This window comes from Argentina silus (genome assembly GCF_951799395.1).
Source record: "Argentina silus genome assembly, chromosome: 14".
Taxonomy (NCBI): domain Eukaryota; kingdom Metazoa; phylum Chordata; class Actinopteri; order Argentiniformes; family Argentinidae; genus Argentina; species Argentina silus.
The window spans coordinates 20,296,402-20,317,585 of record NC_139668.1 but is presented as its reverse complement, the minus strand read 5'-3'; the positions used below and the strand labels follow the sequence as shown (position 1 = coordinate 20,317,585).

Sequence of the window (21,184 nt, the reverse complement as noted above, 5' to 3'; positions counted from 1 at the left end):
ATGAACTCCAGCGAGACGGCAACCTCCGTGCCCTCATGGGTGTTCTTCTCCAACTCCAGCTCGCCGTACGACTCCTTCAACGCCACGGAGGCGCCGTTCCTGTCCAAGCCCAAGGCGTGCGAGCAGCTGAACATCGCCACCGAGGTCTTCCTCATCCTGGGCATCATCAGCCTGCTGGAGAACATCCTGGTGATCTGCGCCATCGTCAAGAACAAGAACCTCCACTCGCCCATGTACTTCTTCGTGTGTAGCCTGGCCGTGGCGGACATGCTGGTGAGCGTCTCCAACGCCTGGGAGACCATCGTCATCTACCTCCTCAACAACCGCCAGCTGGTGTTCGACGACCATTTCATCCGCCAGATGGACAACGTCTTCGACTCCATGATCTGCATCTCCGTGGTGGCATCCATGTGCAGCCTGCTGGCGATCGCCGTCGACCGCTACGTGACCATCTTCTACGCCCTGCGCTACCACAACATCATGACCCTGCGGCGCGCCACCCTCATCATCGCCGGCATCTGGACCTTCTGCACCGGCTGCGGCATCGTCTTCATCATCTACTCCGACACCACGCCCGTCATCGTGTGCCTGGTGTCCATGTTCTTCGCCATGCTGGTGCTGATGGCGTCCCTCTACAGTCACATGTTCATGCTGGCGCGGTCGCACGTCAAGCGCATCGCGGCGCTGCCCGGCTACAACTCCATCCACCAGCGCGCCAGCATGAAGGGCGCCATCACCCTCACCATCCTCCTGGGCATCTTCATCGTGTGCTGGGCGCCCTTCTTCCTCCACCTCATCCTCATGATCTCCTGTCCCAGGAACCTGTACTGCGTCTGCTTCATGTCCCACTTCAACATGTACCTCATCCTCATCATGTGCAACTCTGTGATCGACCCGCTGATCTATGCCTTCCGCAGCCAGGAGATGAGGAAGACGTTTAAGGAGATCATCTGCTGCTACAGTCTGAGGAACGTCTTCGGTCTGTCCAGGAATCTCAGCGGATAAGACGGCCGCTCTCTCTACGTGAACCCAGAGGTGGTTCAAACTCTTAACGTGATAAATAGTTATTTTTTAAAGAGTCCAGGGGTGGTTTTAGAACTCTCAAATAGGCAATGGGTTGACTCAAGATTGTATATCTCAGAAAAACATGTATAGTTGGGTTGGGACTTGTGGTAAATAATCTATCAAAATTAAAAGGTGTCCTCTACACTTTTCTGTGGTTTGAACTCTAGCCATGCTCGGTAGCGCCCCCTGTGGCCATGGTCCTAATTGTGGCATAGTCGGCAGGATTTGAGCATGGGCAGACTGTATTGGAGTGGGAGGTTGTTATTGAATGTATGTATAGACTGTCATTGTAGCAGGCTTGGTGACTGGACCTGAGGACTGGACCTGACCCCCTACCTGTCCAGCAGACTTACAGACTGGATCTTAGGTTCTCCTCCCCCTCCCTACCCCTTCCCCATGGAACTTCATCATCATGGAACATTGTGTGCCTCACAGTGAGTGGATGAGCCCTTCATAGGCTCTGTAAACGTTTCAATGTGACACTGCCGCTTTCGTCAGCCATTGGTCCAACACAAGTTCCTCATCAAAGACTTTGCTTTGTGGAGAAACTAACCACCTCACCACCTGACTGCAGTCAGTGTGACTACATGACCAATACGAACAACATGACTACTGTCAGAGCTGCTTTGAAAGCAGCTTATTCAATACAAAGATATCTCTATGGTGTTGTTACAGTGTTATTAAACAGGTATAACAGAAACGTACTCATAAGTGTTACGCATTTTGTGAAGAACAAATCTGTAATGGAACTCTTTTGAATTTCTATATATATTAATCAAATGTTTGGGAGTTATTAGTTGACTTGGTATTAAGAAAATGTTATTTGACTTTTCACTAGCCCTGTCTATTCAAACACACATGAAATACTCATTTTATAAGTCACAGTTCAAAATCTAAATGTTTCCCATAATGCACCATATCTGTAATTCACGTGTGCAAAGATAAAACAGACAATCATAGAATATTGTATATAAAGTGCACTTGTGATATAATTGATCAGAATATACACTCACTGAGCACTTTATTAGAACACTATACTAATACTGGGTAGGGCCTCCCTTTGCTCTCAAAACAGCCTCAATTCTTCATGGCATTAATTCCACAATATGTTGTAAACACTCCTTTGAGATTCTGGTCCATGATGACATGATTGCATCACGCAATTCCTGCAGATTTTTCAGGTGCACTTTCAAGCTGTGAATCTCCCATTCTACCACATCCCAAAGGTGTTCTATTGGATTCAGATCCGGTGACTGGGAAGGCCACTGAAGAACACTGAACTCATTGTCATGTTCATAAAACCAGTTTGAGACGACTTTTGCTTTGTGACATGGTGCATTGTCATGCTGGAAGCAGCCATTAGAAGATGGGTAAATTGTAGCCATGAAGGGATGCACATGGTCAGCAACAATACTCAAATAGGCTGTGGCATTCAAGCGATGATTGATTGGTATTAACAGGCCCAAAGTGTGCCAAGAAAACATTCCCCACACCATTCCACCACCTCCACCATGAGAAGGTGTACAGGTGTTCCACCACCTCCACCATGAGAAGGTGGACAGGTGTTCCTAATAAAGTGTTCAGTGAGTGTAGATTTAAAAAAAATGCATGTCGACAGTCCCCATTCCTGTGCACCTGTGTAGATCTTTACCTGTCAGTGTTTTATTGTTGGTGTATTTATCTGGCTATGGGAGGGGCGTCCATGTTGGGAGGGGCGTCCATGTTGGGAGGGGCGTCCATGTTGGGAGAGGCGTCCATGTTGGGAGAGGCGTCCATGTTGGGAGGGGCGTCCATGTCGGGAGGGGCGTCCATGTCGGGAGGGGCGTCCATGTCGGGAGAGGCGTCCATGTTGTGGTCTGTTTCCAGGTGTCTGTTCTATTCTAGGACTGAGATGGTCCATCTCACCGCGGCCGGGACGGTTTTACTGCTTTTCATTCAACTGGAAGAGGATGTACTGTAACTGAGCCTATGTCGCTCAACTCCAATCCAGCAATGTTATTGAATTGGGTTCAGTGAAGACGTTCAGATAAGAAGTTCTGACTCGGTTATAAACAATATATTGTTTTCTTGACATCTAGGAACCTCTCTTCTGTCGTTTACACACACGTTGTTCTTTCATGTTGAAAACGCACACAAAACGAACGTTGTTTCAACGGCGTGGACTTGACTCTGGGTCACCTCAGTGAATGTTTGTAATGTGACCTCCCTGTGAGGACTGGACTACTGTGAAGCAGCGTGAGGTGGTTTTGATCCACTGCAATTTCCTCGAAGCTGTACGGTCGTATAAAAGAGACTCTGATAGACATGAGTACACACTGGGACCCTTCAGGGTCAGGGGAGTACACACTGGTACCCTTCAGGGTCAGGGGAGTACACACTGGTACCCTTCAGGGTCAGGGGAGGCTGCTGGAGGCTGAGATCAGAGGACGGGCTCATTGTAATGCATGGAATGGAATGAGGAACACACGTGTGTTTGATACCATTCTTCTGATTTCTACCTCCACCAGCCTCCCCTGACACAGAAGAACCCTAAGCTACAGTATCTCCTGACAGCTTGTACTACAAGAGACCAACCTGTGGTTTGGAATGTTCCATATTCAGACCCTACAGGCTCTAAACACCTTCAGTCACGTCACAAATGCCCTGGACAGACATCGTGAGGATCACTGGAGGCTGGAGGCTGGTGGAGGTAGAAATTGGAGGACGGGCTCATTGTAATGCATGGGATGGAATGAGGAATGGTATCAAACAAATGTGATATCATTGATACCATTCCTGATTCAATTCCATGCATTACAATGACCCTGTCCTCCAATTTCTACCTCCAGCAGCCTCCCCTGACATTAGCCTACTTACTGTGTGAAGGATGTGTTTAGGGGGGTTAGTGCTGTGGTTAGTGCTGTTGTCTTTTTTAATTGAAGTGTATAATCTAGTATTATTGTAGTTTGTACTGTAAGTGTATTCTTGTACACTGATATATTGTATTGTCTGAAACCTGTTCTTGTATATTTCTTTTATCTATTTATTTGTTCTTTCCTTTGTTCTCTGTGTAATGGGGTCCTGCTGTAGGAGATACTCTGGTCTCAGTCAGGTCCCCCTGGATGAATAAAGTATTAAATAAAGCTTAAATACAAATAAAACAAGTGTACAGTAAACATGTTTTCCCCCACAAATGATGTAAGTACCAGAATGATACAGGTCCTTATGGGAAACTGGGTTATATATAACTAACCCTCTTAGGAGACGCATATATGTCCACAATGACATGACTGTACTGAAAAAACTGTACTGAACTCAAAAGTTTTGTTCCGGGACAAAAACTCGAATTAGCTTCTAGGTTCTCATGAGGGGCTGCAAATACATATACCACATATATACTAACGGTGGGGTTTCATGGTGAGTTAAAATGACTGTGTTAATGTCATGGCTTCTGACAAGGCTTCTGAGATTCAGCCTGTACAGCTAATATGGCTGGACCTGTTCTCTGAGACCGTCATCCACTGGAGTATGGCTCATTACAGAACGGTTTGATCAGAACCAGCGTTGTGATTGGCCGAGAGGCGTTCAAAGCCGTGATCTGTTGACACACCACAGGAGATTTGTTTCATCACGTTCCCTTGACAACATTTCGTTTGTAGTTTTGGGAACTATATTTGTCAGCGCAGGGCAGAAACCACCACAATCTATAATCACATAAATACTTAAAGCATTTCTTTCTTGTCACAATGTTCAGATTTGTTGTGTAACCATTGCGTAAAAGCATTAATGCCCTCGAGGTCGTGATTCATCGTCAGTATTGTCACATGTTGGGGTTTGCCTGTGCTCCGCTGCTTGTTGTGCTGAACAACGCCCCCTACCTGTGACGATATTGACGATAAATCACGGCCTCTCTGCCATTATTGCTTAAATGATATATGGATGAATGGCAGAATGGTCGGGGATGGAGGGACATGTTACAGTCAACAGAACAGCAGAGGAGATCCAACCTTTACATATCTGAGTTGTCTTCTGAGACTGCGTAGCTTAATGAGGCAGGAGGAGACAGGCTCTGTAGTACTGTACAGGCCTCAGTACTGTACACAGTATAATGTATGGTGGGGACGGAGGGACATTTCTCACAGGGTTGTTCTCCGACACTCTGTATGGCTTGATGACACGCTATGGTTCTATAGTTGAGGGACGTACTCTTGGGTTAAACACTTGAGGGAGAGAAGGGAAGAGAGAGAGAGAGAAGGGAAGAGAGAAAGATCATAGGTAAGGATTATGTGTCTGTACTGTGAATCCTCTGTTTGTGATGTTTATTTCCCCCCCAGGCAGAGAGTGATCCATCTGACCCACAGACTCAGCTGTCAAAAGGCTCCATCTTTATACGTGTGTTCTGATATCCACACTAGCACACTACAGGGGAGGCTGGTGGGGGGAGAAACCATTCCTCATTCCATTCCATGCATTAGAATGAGCCCGTCCTCCGATTTCTACCTCCACCCGCCTCCCCTGTGCCACTAAGGCCGGGTATACAGCAGTCGAGATTAGACACAAGGGTTTTAGAACGCAGTTTTACTGATCTGAACTACCCAGTTTTACTGATCTGAACTACCCAGTTTTACTGATCTGAACTCCCCAGTTTTACTGATCTGAACTACCCAGTTTTACTGATCTGAACTCCCCAGTGTTAGAACATCTCCTGTCGGCTCTTGGCCTCTCCAAGAACAGTTAGCTTGTAATAACTAGCTTTCTAGCTCGTTGGATCACTTAGCTTACGCTAGCAAACATCCGTTGTTGTTTCTGTGAGGGACTTATAGCATTTCAGTTACATCATTCTGATTCGTTATGTGGGGGCTCTGAACGCCCCTGTAATTCGAACCCTGACTACCCTGTTAACCAGAGCGAAGCTGTGGTGTTGCTAGGTGCTTCTGTACAGGCTGTGGTGTTGCTAGGTGCTTCTGTACAGGCTGTGCTGTTGCTGTTCCTGGTCTCTGTGTCTCCTTCTGTTCCGAGAGGACAGCATGAATGTTCTGCTTCATCGTCATCTTTTCAATAAAGATGCCTTATGAAAATAAACCGCTTGCTCCTTGTTTCTGTCCAGTCATTACGCTGTGCGGGGCTAATGAAGCGATACCAAAACACAACAAGGGTTTTTAATTGAGTTTTATTGAGGCTTAGTGGTGAGGGAGGAAATATTCCTCACTCTGTTATGAAGTCTGCTGTGTTTACTGAGGCAGGGGAGGCTGGTGGAGGCTGGTGGAGGTCTGAGGCAGGGGAGGCTGGTGGAGGTCTGAGGCAGGGGAGGCTGGTGGAGGTCTGGGGCAGGGGAGGCTGGTGGAGGTCTGGGGCAGGGGAGGCTGGTGGAGGTCTGAGGCTGGGGAGGCTGGTGGAGGTCTGGGGCTGGGGAGGCTGGTGGAGGTCTGAGGCTGGGGAGGCTGGTGGAGGTCTGGGGCTGGGGAGGCTGGTGGAGGTCTGGGGCTGGGGAGGCTGGTGGAGGTCTGAGGCTGGGGAGGCTGGTGGAGGTCTGGGGCTGGGGAGGCTGGTGGAGGTCTGAGGCTGGGGAGGCTGGTGGAGGTCTGGGGCTGGGGAGGCTGGTGGAGGTCTGGGGCAGGGGAGGCTGGTGGAGGTCTGGGGCTGGGGAGGCTGGTGGAGGTCTGGGGCTGGGGAGGCTGGTGGAGGTCTGGGGCTGGGGAGGCTGGTGGAGGTCTGGGGCTGGGGAGGCTGGTGGAGGTCTGAGGCAGGGGAGGCTGGTGGAGGTAGAAGATGCATGGAACGGAATGAGGAATGGTGTCAAACACATGTTTTTGATTCCGTTCCTCGTTCCGTTCCATGCAGTGCTGCTGTCTAACCAGGTCTGAGGGACCAGTAGAGACAAACATCCCTCTGACTGTATTAGAAGAATCAGGATTGATTCATTGTTGATAAAAGACTGAATATCGATTGCAGAAGAACAACCCTCTGGCATGTCATACAACTTCACAGCAACACTGTATTTCACCCCGTTATTTTCACCCAGTTATTTTCACCCAGCCACCTGTGGACTCTTCCCTGATCGAGAGTCTCTCCATGAGCATGAAAGCGACTGTCATTCTGCTTGTAAGAGAGCTGAGTCTGAGAATCCACGTGTTAGCCACTCAATTTCCTGATCTATTGCATAAGACTCCACCCCCTCTGCGAAGCACGCCGGTTGCCCTGATACGACCCCGTGTAGAACTCATCAGAACACGGAACACGGAACATGGAACACGGAACACTGGCTGTAGAGCTGATCGTTCTGAAGTGGGCTCTCAGTACCTGATGCCCCTGATTGAATTCACTCTGAAGTGGGCTCTCCACACCTGATGGCTTTGATTGGATTGAATGTGTTTTCTCTCTGGCTTGTTCGGTCCCCATGGGCATATTGATCAATGTTGTGTGTAGCTGTCTGTGGACATCGATGTGTCTTTTTACTTGTTACAAGGTGACATCATACCACGCTGTCCACAGACTAGGATTGTAGGGGATGTACTTCCTGTTAAAGACGAGTACCTGGGGAGGCTGGTGGAGGTAGAAATCGGAGGACAGGCTCTTACAATGACCCCGTCCTACTCCCACTGGTCTGCGTAGTATAGCTTAGTGACTGTTCGAAATAACATTAATCAAGAGTTAAAAGAAGCTACTGTTAGACTGTTAGCTCACACCGCCAGAGATTTTATCTGGAGACTCCGCTGAGTCTCCGCTTGGAGGTCTTCCTTCCGGGCGGCACAATCTGGGTGTTAGCCAATCCAGCGGCTAGCTAGCATGACATTCTCTACTCCAATTGGTGCGTCGCGGGAGACGCTGCGAAAATCTTCATAAAACAGAGCAGGTTCCTATTCTGGCCGCTCGGCCCAACTGTCAAATCACTCATGTCTCCAGATATCTCCGACTTGCATTGAAAATGGCCGACATTCAGACATTTTGTCTCTAGCGACTGTCCCTGGTCTGAACCATCACAGACATGCACTTGTTCACACACCCACACAACACCCCTCTGGACCCACATGGGCTCTTCCCTCTATCCCCATTGGATCAGCTGCATTCCAAAGCTTCCCTCTGGGCCACACCCCCTCTGAGACCACAGTCATGTCAGAGAGGTTGAGACCAAAGATCTGACCCCTGACCCTGGGCTCCAATGTTGTTCCAGCTGGACATGTTGTTCACATGACAAGACAAGATAGGGGCAAATACTCTCCTGTCATTGGTAGAGGGAATATATACAGAACTACACTGTATATGACAGTACTGTCACTGCTTTAACAGTGTAAATGTACCACACTGTGTACAGCAGGGGAGGCTGGTGGGGGTAGAAATCGGAGGACGGCCTCATTGTAATGCACGGAATGGAATGAGGAATGGTTTCCATTCCATGCATCACAATGAGGCCGTCCTCTGATGTCTTCCTCCCCCAGCCTCCCCTGCTGTGTACAGGCATAAGACAACAGTAATCACAGTTAATACATTTTGTTGTCAAAATGCAAATATGAACATAGTCTTAATTACACTGCTGCCTTTTCTTTTACAGAATATATATATATATATATATGTATATATAGCCATTCACTATTAGCAAAGCCATATATATAGTGAATGCTTTTGATTCCATTGCTTTTACAGAGAGATTCACAGTACATGCTTCATGTTATCTGCCAGCTTGCCTGTGCCGCGCCTCAGAGGGGGCCAGGCAGGGGAACCCCCCGAGGTACACAATGCTTGTGTACTCACTAGCAGCCAGCTGATCTCAGAGCCTAGTGAACAAACCTGTCAGAATTGATACAGCTGGGCTTTCTAGTCCCGCTCTGCATGTGATCGCCAGTTTGTTTACATTCTACATGGCGAATTAAGATGGCGAATTATATGGAGATAACATGTCCAATCCTCCGGTTTCCCAACAGGTCCTGGTAACTTAAGCATTTATCGTAAAATTGTAGTTGGAAAAAGCGCTGTTCAAACCCATTCGATTGGGGCGCTTCGTGGCGTAGCACACTAATGCGCTTACCACATAATCACAAGGTTCCTGGTTCGATTCTGACCCTTGACATATCTTGCATGTCATCCCTCCTCTCTCTCTGTCCCATCCTTCCTGTCAATCTCTACTATCTCTATCCCAATAAAGCAGAAATGCCCTAAAAACATATTTAAAAAAAATAAAATAATAATCCATTCGATTGTGTAGTTGCAGCAAGCTAGCTTCACATTACGCCTGGTGGTCAGACAACAAGTTCGCTAGTCAACTGAAGCACTATCTGGTGGCTCCAAACGGACTAGAGGACCAGAGGGGTAGAGGACAGTTTGATGCCCTGAATAGTCCTTAAGGAAGCACTGTTGAAGCCCTGTGGAGTGACTGTGGAAAAGCAATTAGCCACTCACTGGCACCCACGACATGAGCCCCGCTGTGGGAAGACAGCTAATGACTCCAAGCTCCAGCCCTGCTGTGTACAACACACTGTCTCTGGGCCCACCTCTCTATCCCCAGAGGGAGAACAGCTGCCAACCGTGAACTCTCCAACCTCACTAACTGAGAGGGTGAAACAATGTGGAGAGTGGAGATATTAGCTAATGGATTCTTGGGGGAGTACTAGATGAGGGAAACTGCAGTCCACACTGGTTGCTAAGCAGAAACTCTTGCATGCGTTGTTATGCTAAGCCAGGGGAGGCTGGTGGAGGGAGAAATCGGAGGACGGGCTCATCGTAATGCATGGAATGGAATGGAATGAGGAATGGTATCAAACACGGTCTGATAACACTGTTTGATACCATTCCCTATTCCATTCCATTCCATGCATTACGATGAGCCCATCCTCCGATTTCTGCCTCCAGCAGCCTCCACTGCACTAAACTCTCGTGTAGAGGGCAGATATCAGCTGATGAGGTCGTGAGAGGCTAGGACAGGGCTCTTCAACTATATGCTTAAGGGAGCAAACTTTTTTAAATGTTATTTGCAGGGGGCCAGACATTTTCCACGTGATTCTTAAATATGAATTGTATACACTTGTAAAACAGTAAAACAGATGTTTATTCATGTTCAAAAATGATCAAAGGGCCCGTCTAAATTGATGGGCAGGCCGAGCCCCCGGGCCGCCAGTTGAGGAAGCCTGGGTGAGGATATGAAGAGGAAGGAGGATATGAACCAGAGAAGGAGAGAAACTGCAGCAATAAATGTCTCTGTGCAGTAAATGTCTCTCTGTGTAGTAAATGTCTCTCTGTGCAGTAAATGTCTCTCTGTGTTGTAAATGTCTCTCTGCAGTAAATGTCTCTCTGTGTAGTAAATGTCACTCCGTGCAGTAAATGTCTCTCTGCAGTAAATGCCTCTCTGTGCAGTAAATGTCTCTCTGTGTCGTAAATGTCTCTCTGCAGTAAATGTCTCTGTGCAGTAAATGTCTCTGTGCAGTAAATGTCTCTGTGCAGTAAATGTCTCTGTGCAGTAAATGTCTCTGTGTAGTAAATGTCTCTGTGCAGTAAATGTCTCTCTGTGTAGTAAATGTCTCTCTGTGTAGTAAATGTCACTCCGTGCAGTAAATGTCTCTCTGCAGTAAATGTCTCTCTGCAGTAAATGTCTCTCTGTGTAGTAAATGTCTCTGTGCAGTAAATGTCTCTCTGTGTAGTAAATGTCACTCCGTGCTCCACATGTTTCAGACGTTGGAGTAAAGTGCTTCTACCTACAGGTTATTTAAACTCTCCTCCCGTCGGTCGAAGTCTCTTCTTGACACGGTGATTTGTGTTGGTTGCCCATGGCGACATTAAAGCCACTCAAACGGAACGCAGGGTTGGTATTAGGGCCCTTGAGGCCGCCAGTTGTCATGAAGTCCTCCCTCGCTCTGCGCTAATGCAGTGATGTCATGGAGGGGGCGGGGCGGAGCGGCCTGTCATGCTGGAGCCCGTCTTCAACCGGAGGCTGCAGTGAAACGATGCAATGACATCATTTATTTTATTGCCTCTTATCTGCAGTCCCCCACTTTCACACGCACACGCGCAAGGACGCACACACACACACACACACACACACACACCACGCACGCGCGCAAGGACGCACACACACACACACCACGCACGCACACACACACACACACAAACACACACACACACACAAACGAAATGGGAACGAATAAATATAGTGAAGCATGACTGTGTTTTGGAACAAGGCCTGTGTGACTTTGAACATCAAAGACATCTTGTGAAACTTCCAACTTCTGTCTTATGACTCAGTGTTTGAATTCTGTACGCTATGAATGATTGCTACGGTGTGATTGCTTTTGAATAGAATCAACTTATTTTCTTCTCACGATCCAGACTTAAGACTCAAACCTCATCTACAGTCTCCACTCTTCAATCGCCTTCAAATCTTCATAATCGATCTTAAAATCGATCTTTTACACCCCGGCTTTCGGTTCGATGCTGCTAGTTGTGAACAGAAAAGTGGACTCAGTTTATTTATGTAATAAACAAATTAATGCTTCACCTAGCAACAGGGACGGACTGGGACATTAAAACCGGCTCCACAGTCCACAGATCCACCAGCCCATCCACCAGTCCTGTGGTCCACAGACCCACCAGCCCCACAGACCCACCAGCCCATCCACCAGCCCCACAGCCCACAGACCCACCAGCCCCACAGACCCACCAGTCCCGTGGTCCACAGACCCACCAGCCCCACAGACCCACCAGCCCCACAGACCCACCAGCCCCACAGCCTACAGATCCACCGGCCCATCAACAATTCTCCCGGGGGTCCAGATGGCCAGTCCGCTACTGCCTGGAAACAACGCTCCACTCTGAACTTTTCCATCAGGATTCTCAGTGACCGGCAGCCGAACGTGAGCTGTCACTCACTCATAAACTCAGCCAGACATCACAGGGACGTGTTGTCAACATGTGTCTGATCAGGTTTCTCTGTAAAAGCCACGTAGAAGGATAGCCTCTTAGATGATGCTCTGGCTGACAGATATCTCCCCATCACAAGTTTTGTTGAACAATGACGCAATTTCAAAGTTGTAGCTAAACTTTCTGTTCTGACACATCACCCCTAGCAACTGTAGTCTAGATGGAACTCATGGAACCACTGGAATATTCTGGAATGGATCGAGTTCACTTCATCATTCTACAAGGTCCAATCAATAGAATATTTACAAACAAAACGAAGAGAGAGGAACTGAAGGCCTTCTGAATACAACTAAAGAGCCTAAGAGCCCTGTCATTCAGAGCACACTGCCCACGACCAACATACCTGCAGCAGAGAGAGAGAGGTGGGGATTATTTTCTCTCGTATGGAAGGAAATTAATCACTGAAATGGAACTACTTTCCCATTGTGTAATGATGATGTTTCTGATATTGAAGAATAATATCCAATGATGCGTAGAAGAAAGTGGATACTCAAATTGAAGGTTAAATAAAGACGATTTATTAGTCAGATCGATCTGGGACACCAAACTACTGTCCAGGAGAACGGTCAGTAGGGCAGTGACAACCACAGAGTCAGTTTTATAGTAGGTAATAAACAGGAAACCAGGACATAAGGCTCATCTCAGTTAGGCTCGGCGCCAGGTACCAACAGAGATCTTGAGGTCTGGTACCCCTTGTTTAAACCACATTTCAAGGGTCACTCAGGAAAATACATTCTAACACATTGTTTTTTAAAGCAGTCCCACACATATATATTTGATTTGTATTGGAGAGAGGCAGGACAGTGGGGAGGAGGGGGTGTGTCAGCAGGGCATGGGCCGGGTTCTAACCCACGGTGACATGGACATGTGGCGCTGGACCACTGGACCACCCCAGACCTCATGCTTTCCCATTCTTAATGAGAGCAGTTAAAACAAAATGGTTCTAAACATTAAAATCTCAAAAAGCTGGAATTCCATGATACCATGAGAGCAGTTTAAATAAAAGCATCTCAAAACAAGACCTCAGCGAAGCTGCCAAGCTCATGAAATCCAGACAAGGGAAAAATCAACAAGTCACAGAAAATGAAAACATATCTGATTGAAATAATAAACAACGAACAATATTATTTCAATCAGACAAATGATTATCCTTCAGAAACTGAGTTTGCGTATCATGTACAACATGTGCTAAACAAATAAAGTTTGATTGATTGAGTTTAGTTTGGCAATAAACATGGTACCTAAAAACAGTCTGCTGCAAAATGATCCGGATTTAGTTCTGTTACCAACATCTGAGAACAAAACCACCCACCCCATCCCACCCCCACCCACCCCCACCCACCCCCACCCACCCCCACACAGTCACACACACACACACACACACACACACACACCCACCCCCACACAGTCACACACACACACACACACACACACACACACACACACACACACACACACACACACACATACGCAGACAGACAGACAGACACACACACACACACACACACACACACACACACACACTCACACACATACGCAGACAGACAGACAGACAGACACACACACACAGACACACACACACACAGACACACACACACACACACACCCACACCCACACACACACACACACACACCTCCTGCCAGCTTATGTTCTTGCCCAGAGGCAGATGTGACTGGAGTTGATCTGTGAATAGAATCCAGTTAAGCATTCATTGCCGTGCCAACAGAACTGCCGCAGCACACATCAAAGGACTGTCTTCAGCATGGCAGCGAGGGAGAGTCAAAGCCAAACCTGTGGGATGCTAACTGCACATGGGAGTTGAGCTGAGTGGCTCTGAACCAGGGGAGAGTTGGGCTCTGAACCAGGGGAGAGTTGGGCTGATATAGACTCTGAACCAGGGGAGAGTTGGGCTGATATAGACTCTGAACCAGGGGGGAGTTGGGCTCTGAACCAGGGGAGAGTTGGGCTCTGAACCAGGGGAGAGTTGGGCTGATATAGACTCTGAACCAGGGGAGAGTTGGGCTGATATAGACTCTGAACCAGGGGGGAGTTGGGCTCTGAACCAGGGGGGAGTTGGGCTCTGAACCAGGGGGGAGTTGGGCTCTGAACCAGGGGGGAGTTGGGCTGATATAGACTCTGAACCAGGGGGGAGTTGGGCTGATATAGACTCTGAACCAGGGGGGAGTTGGGCTCTGAACCAGGGGGGAGTTGGGCTCTGAACCAGGGGGGAGTTGGGCTGATACAGACTCTGAACCAGGGGGGAGTTGGGCTCTGAACCAGGGGAGAGTTTATCTACCAGAGATGAGGCACAACATTGTAGTTTTCACATCAATAGTCAATCAAGTCCATTGATGTATTTATTACCTGCCAGCTAGTGTTATTATGGTAGGTACAGCTAGTGTTATTATGGTAGGTACAGCTAGTGTTATTATGGTAGGTACAGCTAGTGTTATTATGGTAGGTACAGCTAGTGTTATTGTGGTAGGTACAGCTAGTGTTATTGTGGTAGGTACAGCTAGTGTTATTGTGGTAGGTACAGCTAGTGTTATTATGGTAGGTACAGCTAGTGTTATTGTGGTAGGTACAGCTAGTGTTATTATGGTAGGTACAGCTAGTGTTATTATGGTAGGTACAGCTAGTGTTATTATGGTAGGTACAGCTAGTGTTATTATGGTAGGTACAGCTAGTGTTATTGTGGTAGGTACAGCTAGTGTTATTGTGGTAGGTACAGCTAGTGTTATTGTGGTAGGTACAGCTAGTGTTATTATGGTAGGTACAGCTAGTGTTATTGTGGTAGGTACAGCTAGTGTTATTGTGGTAGGTACAGCTAGTGTTATTGTGGTAGGTACAGCTAGTGTTATTGTGGTAGGTACAGCTAGTGTTATTGTGGTAGGTACAGCTAGTGTTATTGTGGTAGGTACAGCTAGTGTTATTGTGGTAGGTACAGCTAGTGTTATTATGGTAGGTACAGCTAGTGTTATTATGGTAGGTACAGCTAGTGTTATTGTGGTAGGTACAGCTAGTGTTATTATGGTAGGTACAGCTAGTGTTATTATGGTAGGTACAGCTAGTGTTATTGTGGTAGGTACAGCTAGTGTTATTATGGTAGGTACAGCTAGTGTTATTATGGTAGGTACAGCTAGTGTTATTGTGGTAGGTACAGCTAGTGTTATTGTGGTAGGTACAGCTAGTGTTATTGTGGTAGGTACAGCTAGTGTTATTGTGGTAGGTACAGCTAGTGTTATTGTGGTAGGTACAGCTAGTGTTATTATGGTAGGTACAGCTAGTGTTATTATGGTAGGTACAGCTAGTGTTATTGTGGTAGGTACAGCTAGTGTTATTATGGTAGGTACAGCTAGTGTTATTGTGGTAGGTACAGCTAGTGTTATTGTGGTAGGTACAGCTAGTGTTATTGTGGTAGGTACAGCTAGTGTTATTATGGTAGGTACAGCTAGTGTTATTATGGTAGGTACAGCTAGTGTTATTATGGTAGGTACAGCTAGTGTTATTGTGGTAGGTACAGCTAGTGTTATTGTGGTAGGTACAGCTAGTGTTATTATGGTAGGTACAGCTAGTGTTATTATGGTAGGTACAGCTAGTGTTATTGTGGTAGGTACAGCTAGTGTTATTGTGGTAGGTACAGCTAGTGTTATTATGGTAGGTACAGCTAGTGTTATTGTGGTAGGTACAGCTAGTGTTATTATGGTAGGTACAGCTAGTGTTATTATGGTAGGTACAGCTAGTGTTATTATGGTAGGTACAGCTAGTGTTATTGTGGTAGGTACAGCTAGTGTTATTGTGGTAGGTACAGCTAGTGTTATTGTGGTAGGTACAGCTAGTGTTATTATGGTAGGTACAGCTAGTGTTATTGTGGTAGGTACAGCTAGTGTTATTATGGTAGGTACAGCTAGTGTTATTATGGTAGGTACAGCTAGTGTTATTATGGTAGGTACAGCTAGTGTTATTATGGTAGGTACAGCTAGTGTTATTGTGGTAGGTACAGCTAGTGTTATTGTGGTAGGTACAGCTAGTGTTATTGTGGTAGGTACAGCTAGTGTTATTATGGTAGGTACAGCTAGTGTTATTGTGGTAGGTACAGCTAGTGTTATTGTGGTAGGTACAGCTAGTGTTATTGTGGTAGGTACAGCTAGTGTTATTGTGGTAGGTACAGCTAGTGTTATTGTGGTAGGTACAGCTAGTGTTATTGTGGTAGGTACAGCTAGTGTTATTGTGGTAGGTACAGCTAGTGTTATTATGGTAGGTACAGCTAGTGTTATTATGGTAGGTACAGCTAGTGTTATTGTGGTAGGTACAGCTAGTGTTATTGTGGTAGGTACAGCTAGTGTTATTATGGTAGGTACAGCTAGTGTTATTGTGGTAGGTACAGCTAGTGTTATTATGGTAGGTACAGCTAGTGTTATTGTGGTAGGTACAGCTAGTGTTATTGTGGTAGGTACAGCTAGTGTTATTGTGGTAGGTACAGCTAGTGTTATTATGGTAGGTACAGCTAGTGTTATTGTGGTAGGTACAGCTAGTGTTATTATGGTAGGTACAGCTAGTGTTATTATGGTAGGTACAGCTAGTGTTATTGTGGTAGGTACAGCTAGTGTTATTATGGTAGGTACAGCTAGTGTTATTATGGTAGGTACAGCTAGTGTTATTGTGGTAGGTACAGCTAGTGTTATTGTGGTAGGTACAGCTAGTGTTATTGTGGTAGGTACAGCTAGTGTTATTGTGGTAGGTACAGCTAGTGTTATTGTGGTAGGTACAGCTAGTGTTATTATGGTAGGTACAGCTAGTGTTATTATGGTAGGTACAGCTAGTGTTATTGTGGTAGGTACAGCTAGTGTTATTATGGTAGGTACAGCTAGTGTTATTGTGGTAGGTACAGCTAGTGTTATTGTGGTAGGTACAGCTAGTGTTATTGTGGTAGGTACAGCTAGTGTTATTGTGGTAGGTACAGCTAGTGTTATTATGGTAGGTACAGCTAGTGTTATTATGGTAGGTACAGCTAGTGTTATTGTGGTAGGTACAGCTAGTGTTATTGTGGTAGGTACAGCTAGTGTTATTATGGTAGGTACAGCTAGTGTTATTATGGTAGGTACAGCTAGTGTTATTATGGTAGGTACAGCTAGTGTTATTGTGGTAGGTACAGCTAGTGTTATTATGGTAGGTACAGCTAGTGTTATTGTGGTAGGTACAGCTAGTGTTATTATGGTAGGTACAGCTAGTGTTATTATGGTAGGTACAGCTAGTGTTATTGTGGTAGGTACAGCTAGTGTTATTATGGTAGGTACAGCTAGTGTTATTATGGTAGGTACAGCTAGTGTTATTGTGGTAGGTACAGCTAGTGTTATTATGGTAGGTACAGCTAGTGTTATTGTGGTAGGTACAGCTAGTGTTATTGTGGTAGGTACAGCTAGTGTTATTATGGTAGGTACAGCTAGTGTTATTATGGTAGGTACAGCTAGTGTTATTATGGTAGGTACAGCTAGTGTTATTGTGGTAGGTACAGCTAGTGTTATTATGGTAGGTACAGCTAGTGTTATTATGGTAGGTACAGCTAGTGTTATTATGGTAGGTACAGCTAGTGTTATTGTGGTAGGTACAGCTAGTGTTATTGTGGTAGGTACAGCTAGTGTTATTGTGGTAGGTACAGCTAGTGTTATTATGGTAGGTACAGCTAGTGTTATTGTGGTAGGTACAGCTAGTGTTATTGTGGTAGGTACAGCTAGTGTTATTGTGGTAGGTACAGCTAGTGTTATTATGGTAGGTACAGCTAGTGTTATTGTGGTAGGATTCCAGCTGCCTAACGTGAAATGTACTCACACAGATGAGTTCACCCCCACGGGGGCTTACAGAACAGAGAAAGAACATTTTCCATCCAGTCACAGCAATTTTCATGTTGACATCCTCTCTTAAATACTTATGACTAAGGGACTGTCGAAAGAAAGTGTCACGGAGTCCAAACACTGATGGCAACTGAGCTGCCACAGATTCAGAGCATTCTGAAAGACATTTTTGTGAAGGTTTTGAGATGTGTTTTAGGATGTATGAAGCATTCATTATGAGATTATTTGAAACTTGAATGTTGTGTTCACTACCAATCTTCCACCGTAGATTGAAGACCCATCTCTTCAGGGTAAATCTTCACAGTCCCTCCTAAAGACCTCTTCACCCCCATTACCCCCCCAGTACAAGTTTCTCTCCTGTTAATAAAAAAAATCCTTCTTCTAGCATTGTGACTGCCTATGGCCCTTGGTCCGAGCATTGATTACTTTATCTTATGATGACTGATGGATAGATGATTCACTTAATTAAACAAATGTATTTGTTGTAAGTCGCTTTGGATAAAGGCGTCTGCTAAATGCCATGAATGTAATGTAATGTAAATGTATTGTGTTGAGGAGTTGTGAAGCACACCTTATCAGGAGTCCTGCGATACTAGGGTGTGTTTGTACACTACAAAAAGCCTGGGCAGAAAAGTGTTTATAAACTGTGGGAACAATCATGTTTTTCATTGGCTGCAGAGTTATGTTACATCACCGGTACCCATTGTTTGCTCAGCCAATTAGAGTACATCCAACAGGAAGCTAGTACGGACACACTTCTGCCACTGATGCTGACAGAATGCATCTGTATCTAAGAATCTCCCAACTGCTTTTTGCACGTGTGTTTGATACCATTCCTCATTCCATTCCATGCATTACAACAAGGCCGTCCTCCTATTTCTACCTCCATCAGCCTCCCCTGAGGTGTGGCTATGACATCCAGGAAGGGTCAGTAAAAGCAACAGAGCGTTGTTCAAAAAGACTGTCTTTATCAGAGAGAGCGTACCTCACTACACAGACCTCTGAGAGAGGTTCTCAATTACCTCCAACCCCCAACAAGACATGAGGCATGTGGACGTCGGAAGGTTGGAAGCAGATCTGGATTATTGATTGGCCAATTCACTGAACACATCCATCCATACAGGCGGCGGTGGGGATGTGTCGGTGTGTGGCTATGATGTGTACCAGGTGGAAAGATGAACAGTAGGATTGTGGTTGTTATTTTGTTTTCATGTGTTCCATTGAGGAGAGGGTTGGGGAAGGGGGGGGGGGACTAGAAATGATGTAAGCATTTCTATCTGATAGAATTAAATAAATGATATTTACTGATGTTCAAAACTGATCCACCCCCCCCCCCCCAAAAAAAAAGAAGAATCCATGAGTCTTTCCAATTGATGTTCTTTCAAAGAATTAACCAGTTCCCAGAGACTCTGATGTTCTGCCGATTAGTCATCTGAAAACAACAACAACAACAGCGCCGGTCTCTCATGATTGAAACATCAGACTGAAGCAGCTGTTCTGAATTGAACAAACCTATCTTCTGTACAGCAGCTGGGTATTACAGGCAGCTGGGTATTAAATGGCTCTTCTCTCTCCTGTCACAACTGAAAAGTGTTGTGTTGTTGATCCCTTCATTGAGATGAAAACAGAATCTCAAAGTTTGGAGAAAAAACACAAAAACCCTGGTAAAAACACTCTCACTACGGAGAGGGGAGGGAGGAGACGGAGGGGGGAGACGGAGGCGGGAGACGGAGAGGGGAGGGGGGAGGGAGGGGGAGAGACAGAGGGGGGAGACAGAGGGGGGAGACAGGAGGGGGGAGACAGAGGAGGGAGATGGAGGGGGGAGACAGAGGGGGGAGACGGAGGGGGGAGATGGAGGGGGGAGGGGGGAGACAGAGGGGGGAGATGGAGGGGGAGGGGGGAGATGGAGGGGGGAGACAGATGCGGTCCGAGTGGGGTAGGTGGAGGGGGGAGATGGAGGGGGGAGACAGAGGGGGGAGATGGAGGGGGGAGGGGGGAGACAGATGCGGTCCGAGTGGGGTAGATGACTGTCAGCTGCTGGAATCCTGGCTGGAGATCTGCAGGCATGACTCTGACATTCATGTCCTGATGATAAACCTACACACTACATACTGGTGTACTGCATGAACCCAAACGGGCTCCGTTCAACGCAGGGGAGGCTGGTGGAGGTAGAAATCGGAGGACGGGCTCATTGTAATGCCTAGAACGAAACAAGCTGTGTTTGATGCCATTCCTTATTCCGTTCCATGCATTACAATGACCCCGTCCTCCGATGTCTACCTCCACCAGCCTCCACCAGTAGAGTGGCCTAAATTAAAGCCACAGTCTGTAACTTTCATCCCCAGTGAATACCCTTGTCAGAGGTTTCTACATGTCCCCATGTCCTCCTAAAGGGACATCAGAAGAACCCTTGTTGTCTGATAGGTGCCAGCTCTTCTCTCAGGGTCAACCCACTGCCGGAGTCTATCCTGCTGTCCACATCAGGGGAGGCTGGTGGAGGTAGAATCTGAGGCTGGCCTGATTGTAATGCATTCCATGATGCCAGACGGCGATAGTGTCAGGAATTCTCCACTCCTCTGCGGCCAATCAGATAACAATAATGCCTGCGAGACCATCCGGGTGAAAATGTGTGTGTGTGTGTGTGTGTGTGTGTGTGTGTGTGTGTTTCTGTGTGTGTGTATGTTTCTGTGTGTGTGTGTGTGTGTGTGTGTGTGTGTGTGTGTGCGTGTGTACTGTGTGTGTGTTTGTGTGTGTGTAGTGTGTGTGTGTGTGTGTGTGTGTGTGTGTGTTTGTCTGTGTGTGTGTGTTTGTCTGCGTGTGTGTGTGTGTGTGTGTTTGTCTGCGTGTGTGTGTGTGTGTGTGTGTTTGTCTGTGTGTGTGTGTGTGTGTGTGTGTGTGTGTGTGTGTGTGTGTGTGTGTGTGTGTGTGTGTGTGTGTGTGTGGAACAGCGTTGCTTATACTGCCTCAGATAACACTGATAAGCCTGTGAGAAACATCCAGCATGAAAATGTGTGTGTTTGTGTGCGCATGTGTGTGTGTCTGTGTGGGTGTGTGTGCGCATGTGTGTGTGTGTGTCTGTGTGGGTGTGTGTGCGCATGTGTGTGTGTGTCTGTGTGGGTGTGTGGTGAAGTGCATCCTCTCCTTCTCTTTCCCATCCTCTCCTCCCTCCTCCTCCTCCCTCCTCTCCTCCCTCCTCTACTCCCTCCTCCTCCTCCTCCCTCCTCTCCTCCCTCCTCCTCCACTCCTTCTCTCTTCTATGTGACATGCTCCAGTAGATGACATCATGTGGTTGATGCTCCAGTAGATGACATCATGTGGTTGATGCTCCAGTAGATGACATCATGTGGTTGATGCTCCAGTAGATGACATCATGTGGTTGATG

The 21,184-nt window shown here is 46.7% G+C and overlaps 1 protein-coding gene across 1 annotated transcript; it reads left to right on the top strand.

Annotated features, from left to right (window-relative positions):
• On the top strand, positions 1-1,005 carry mc5ra (melanocortin 5a receptor; the record flags this gene model as incomplete). The annotated part of the gene is made up of 1 exon (XM_083684265.1): positions 1-1,005. One exon carries the CDS (start codon positions 1-3, stop codon positions 1,003-1,005), a length of 1,005 nt encoding a protein of 334 aa, XP_083540391.1.
• Between the last annotated feature and the right edge of the window lie 20,179 nt (positions 1,006-21,184).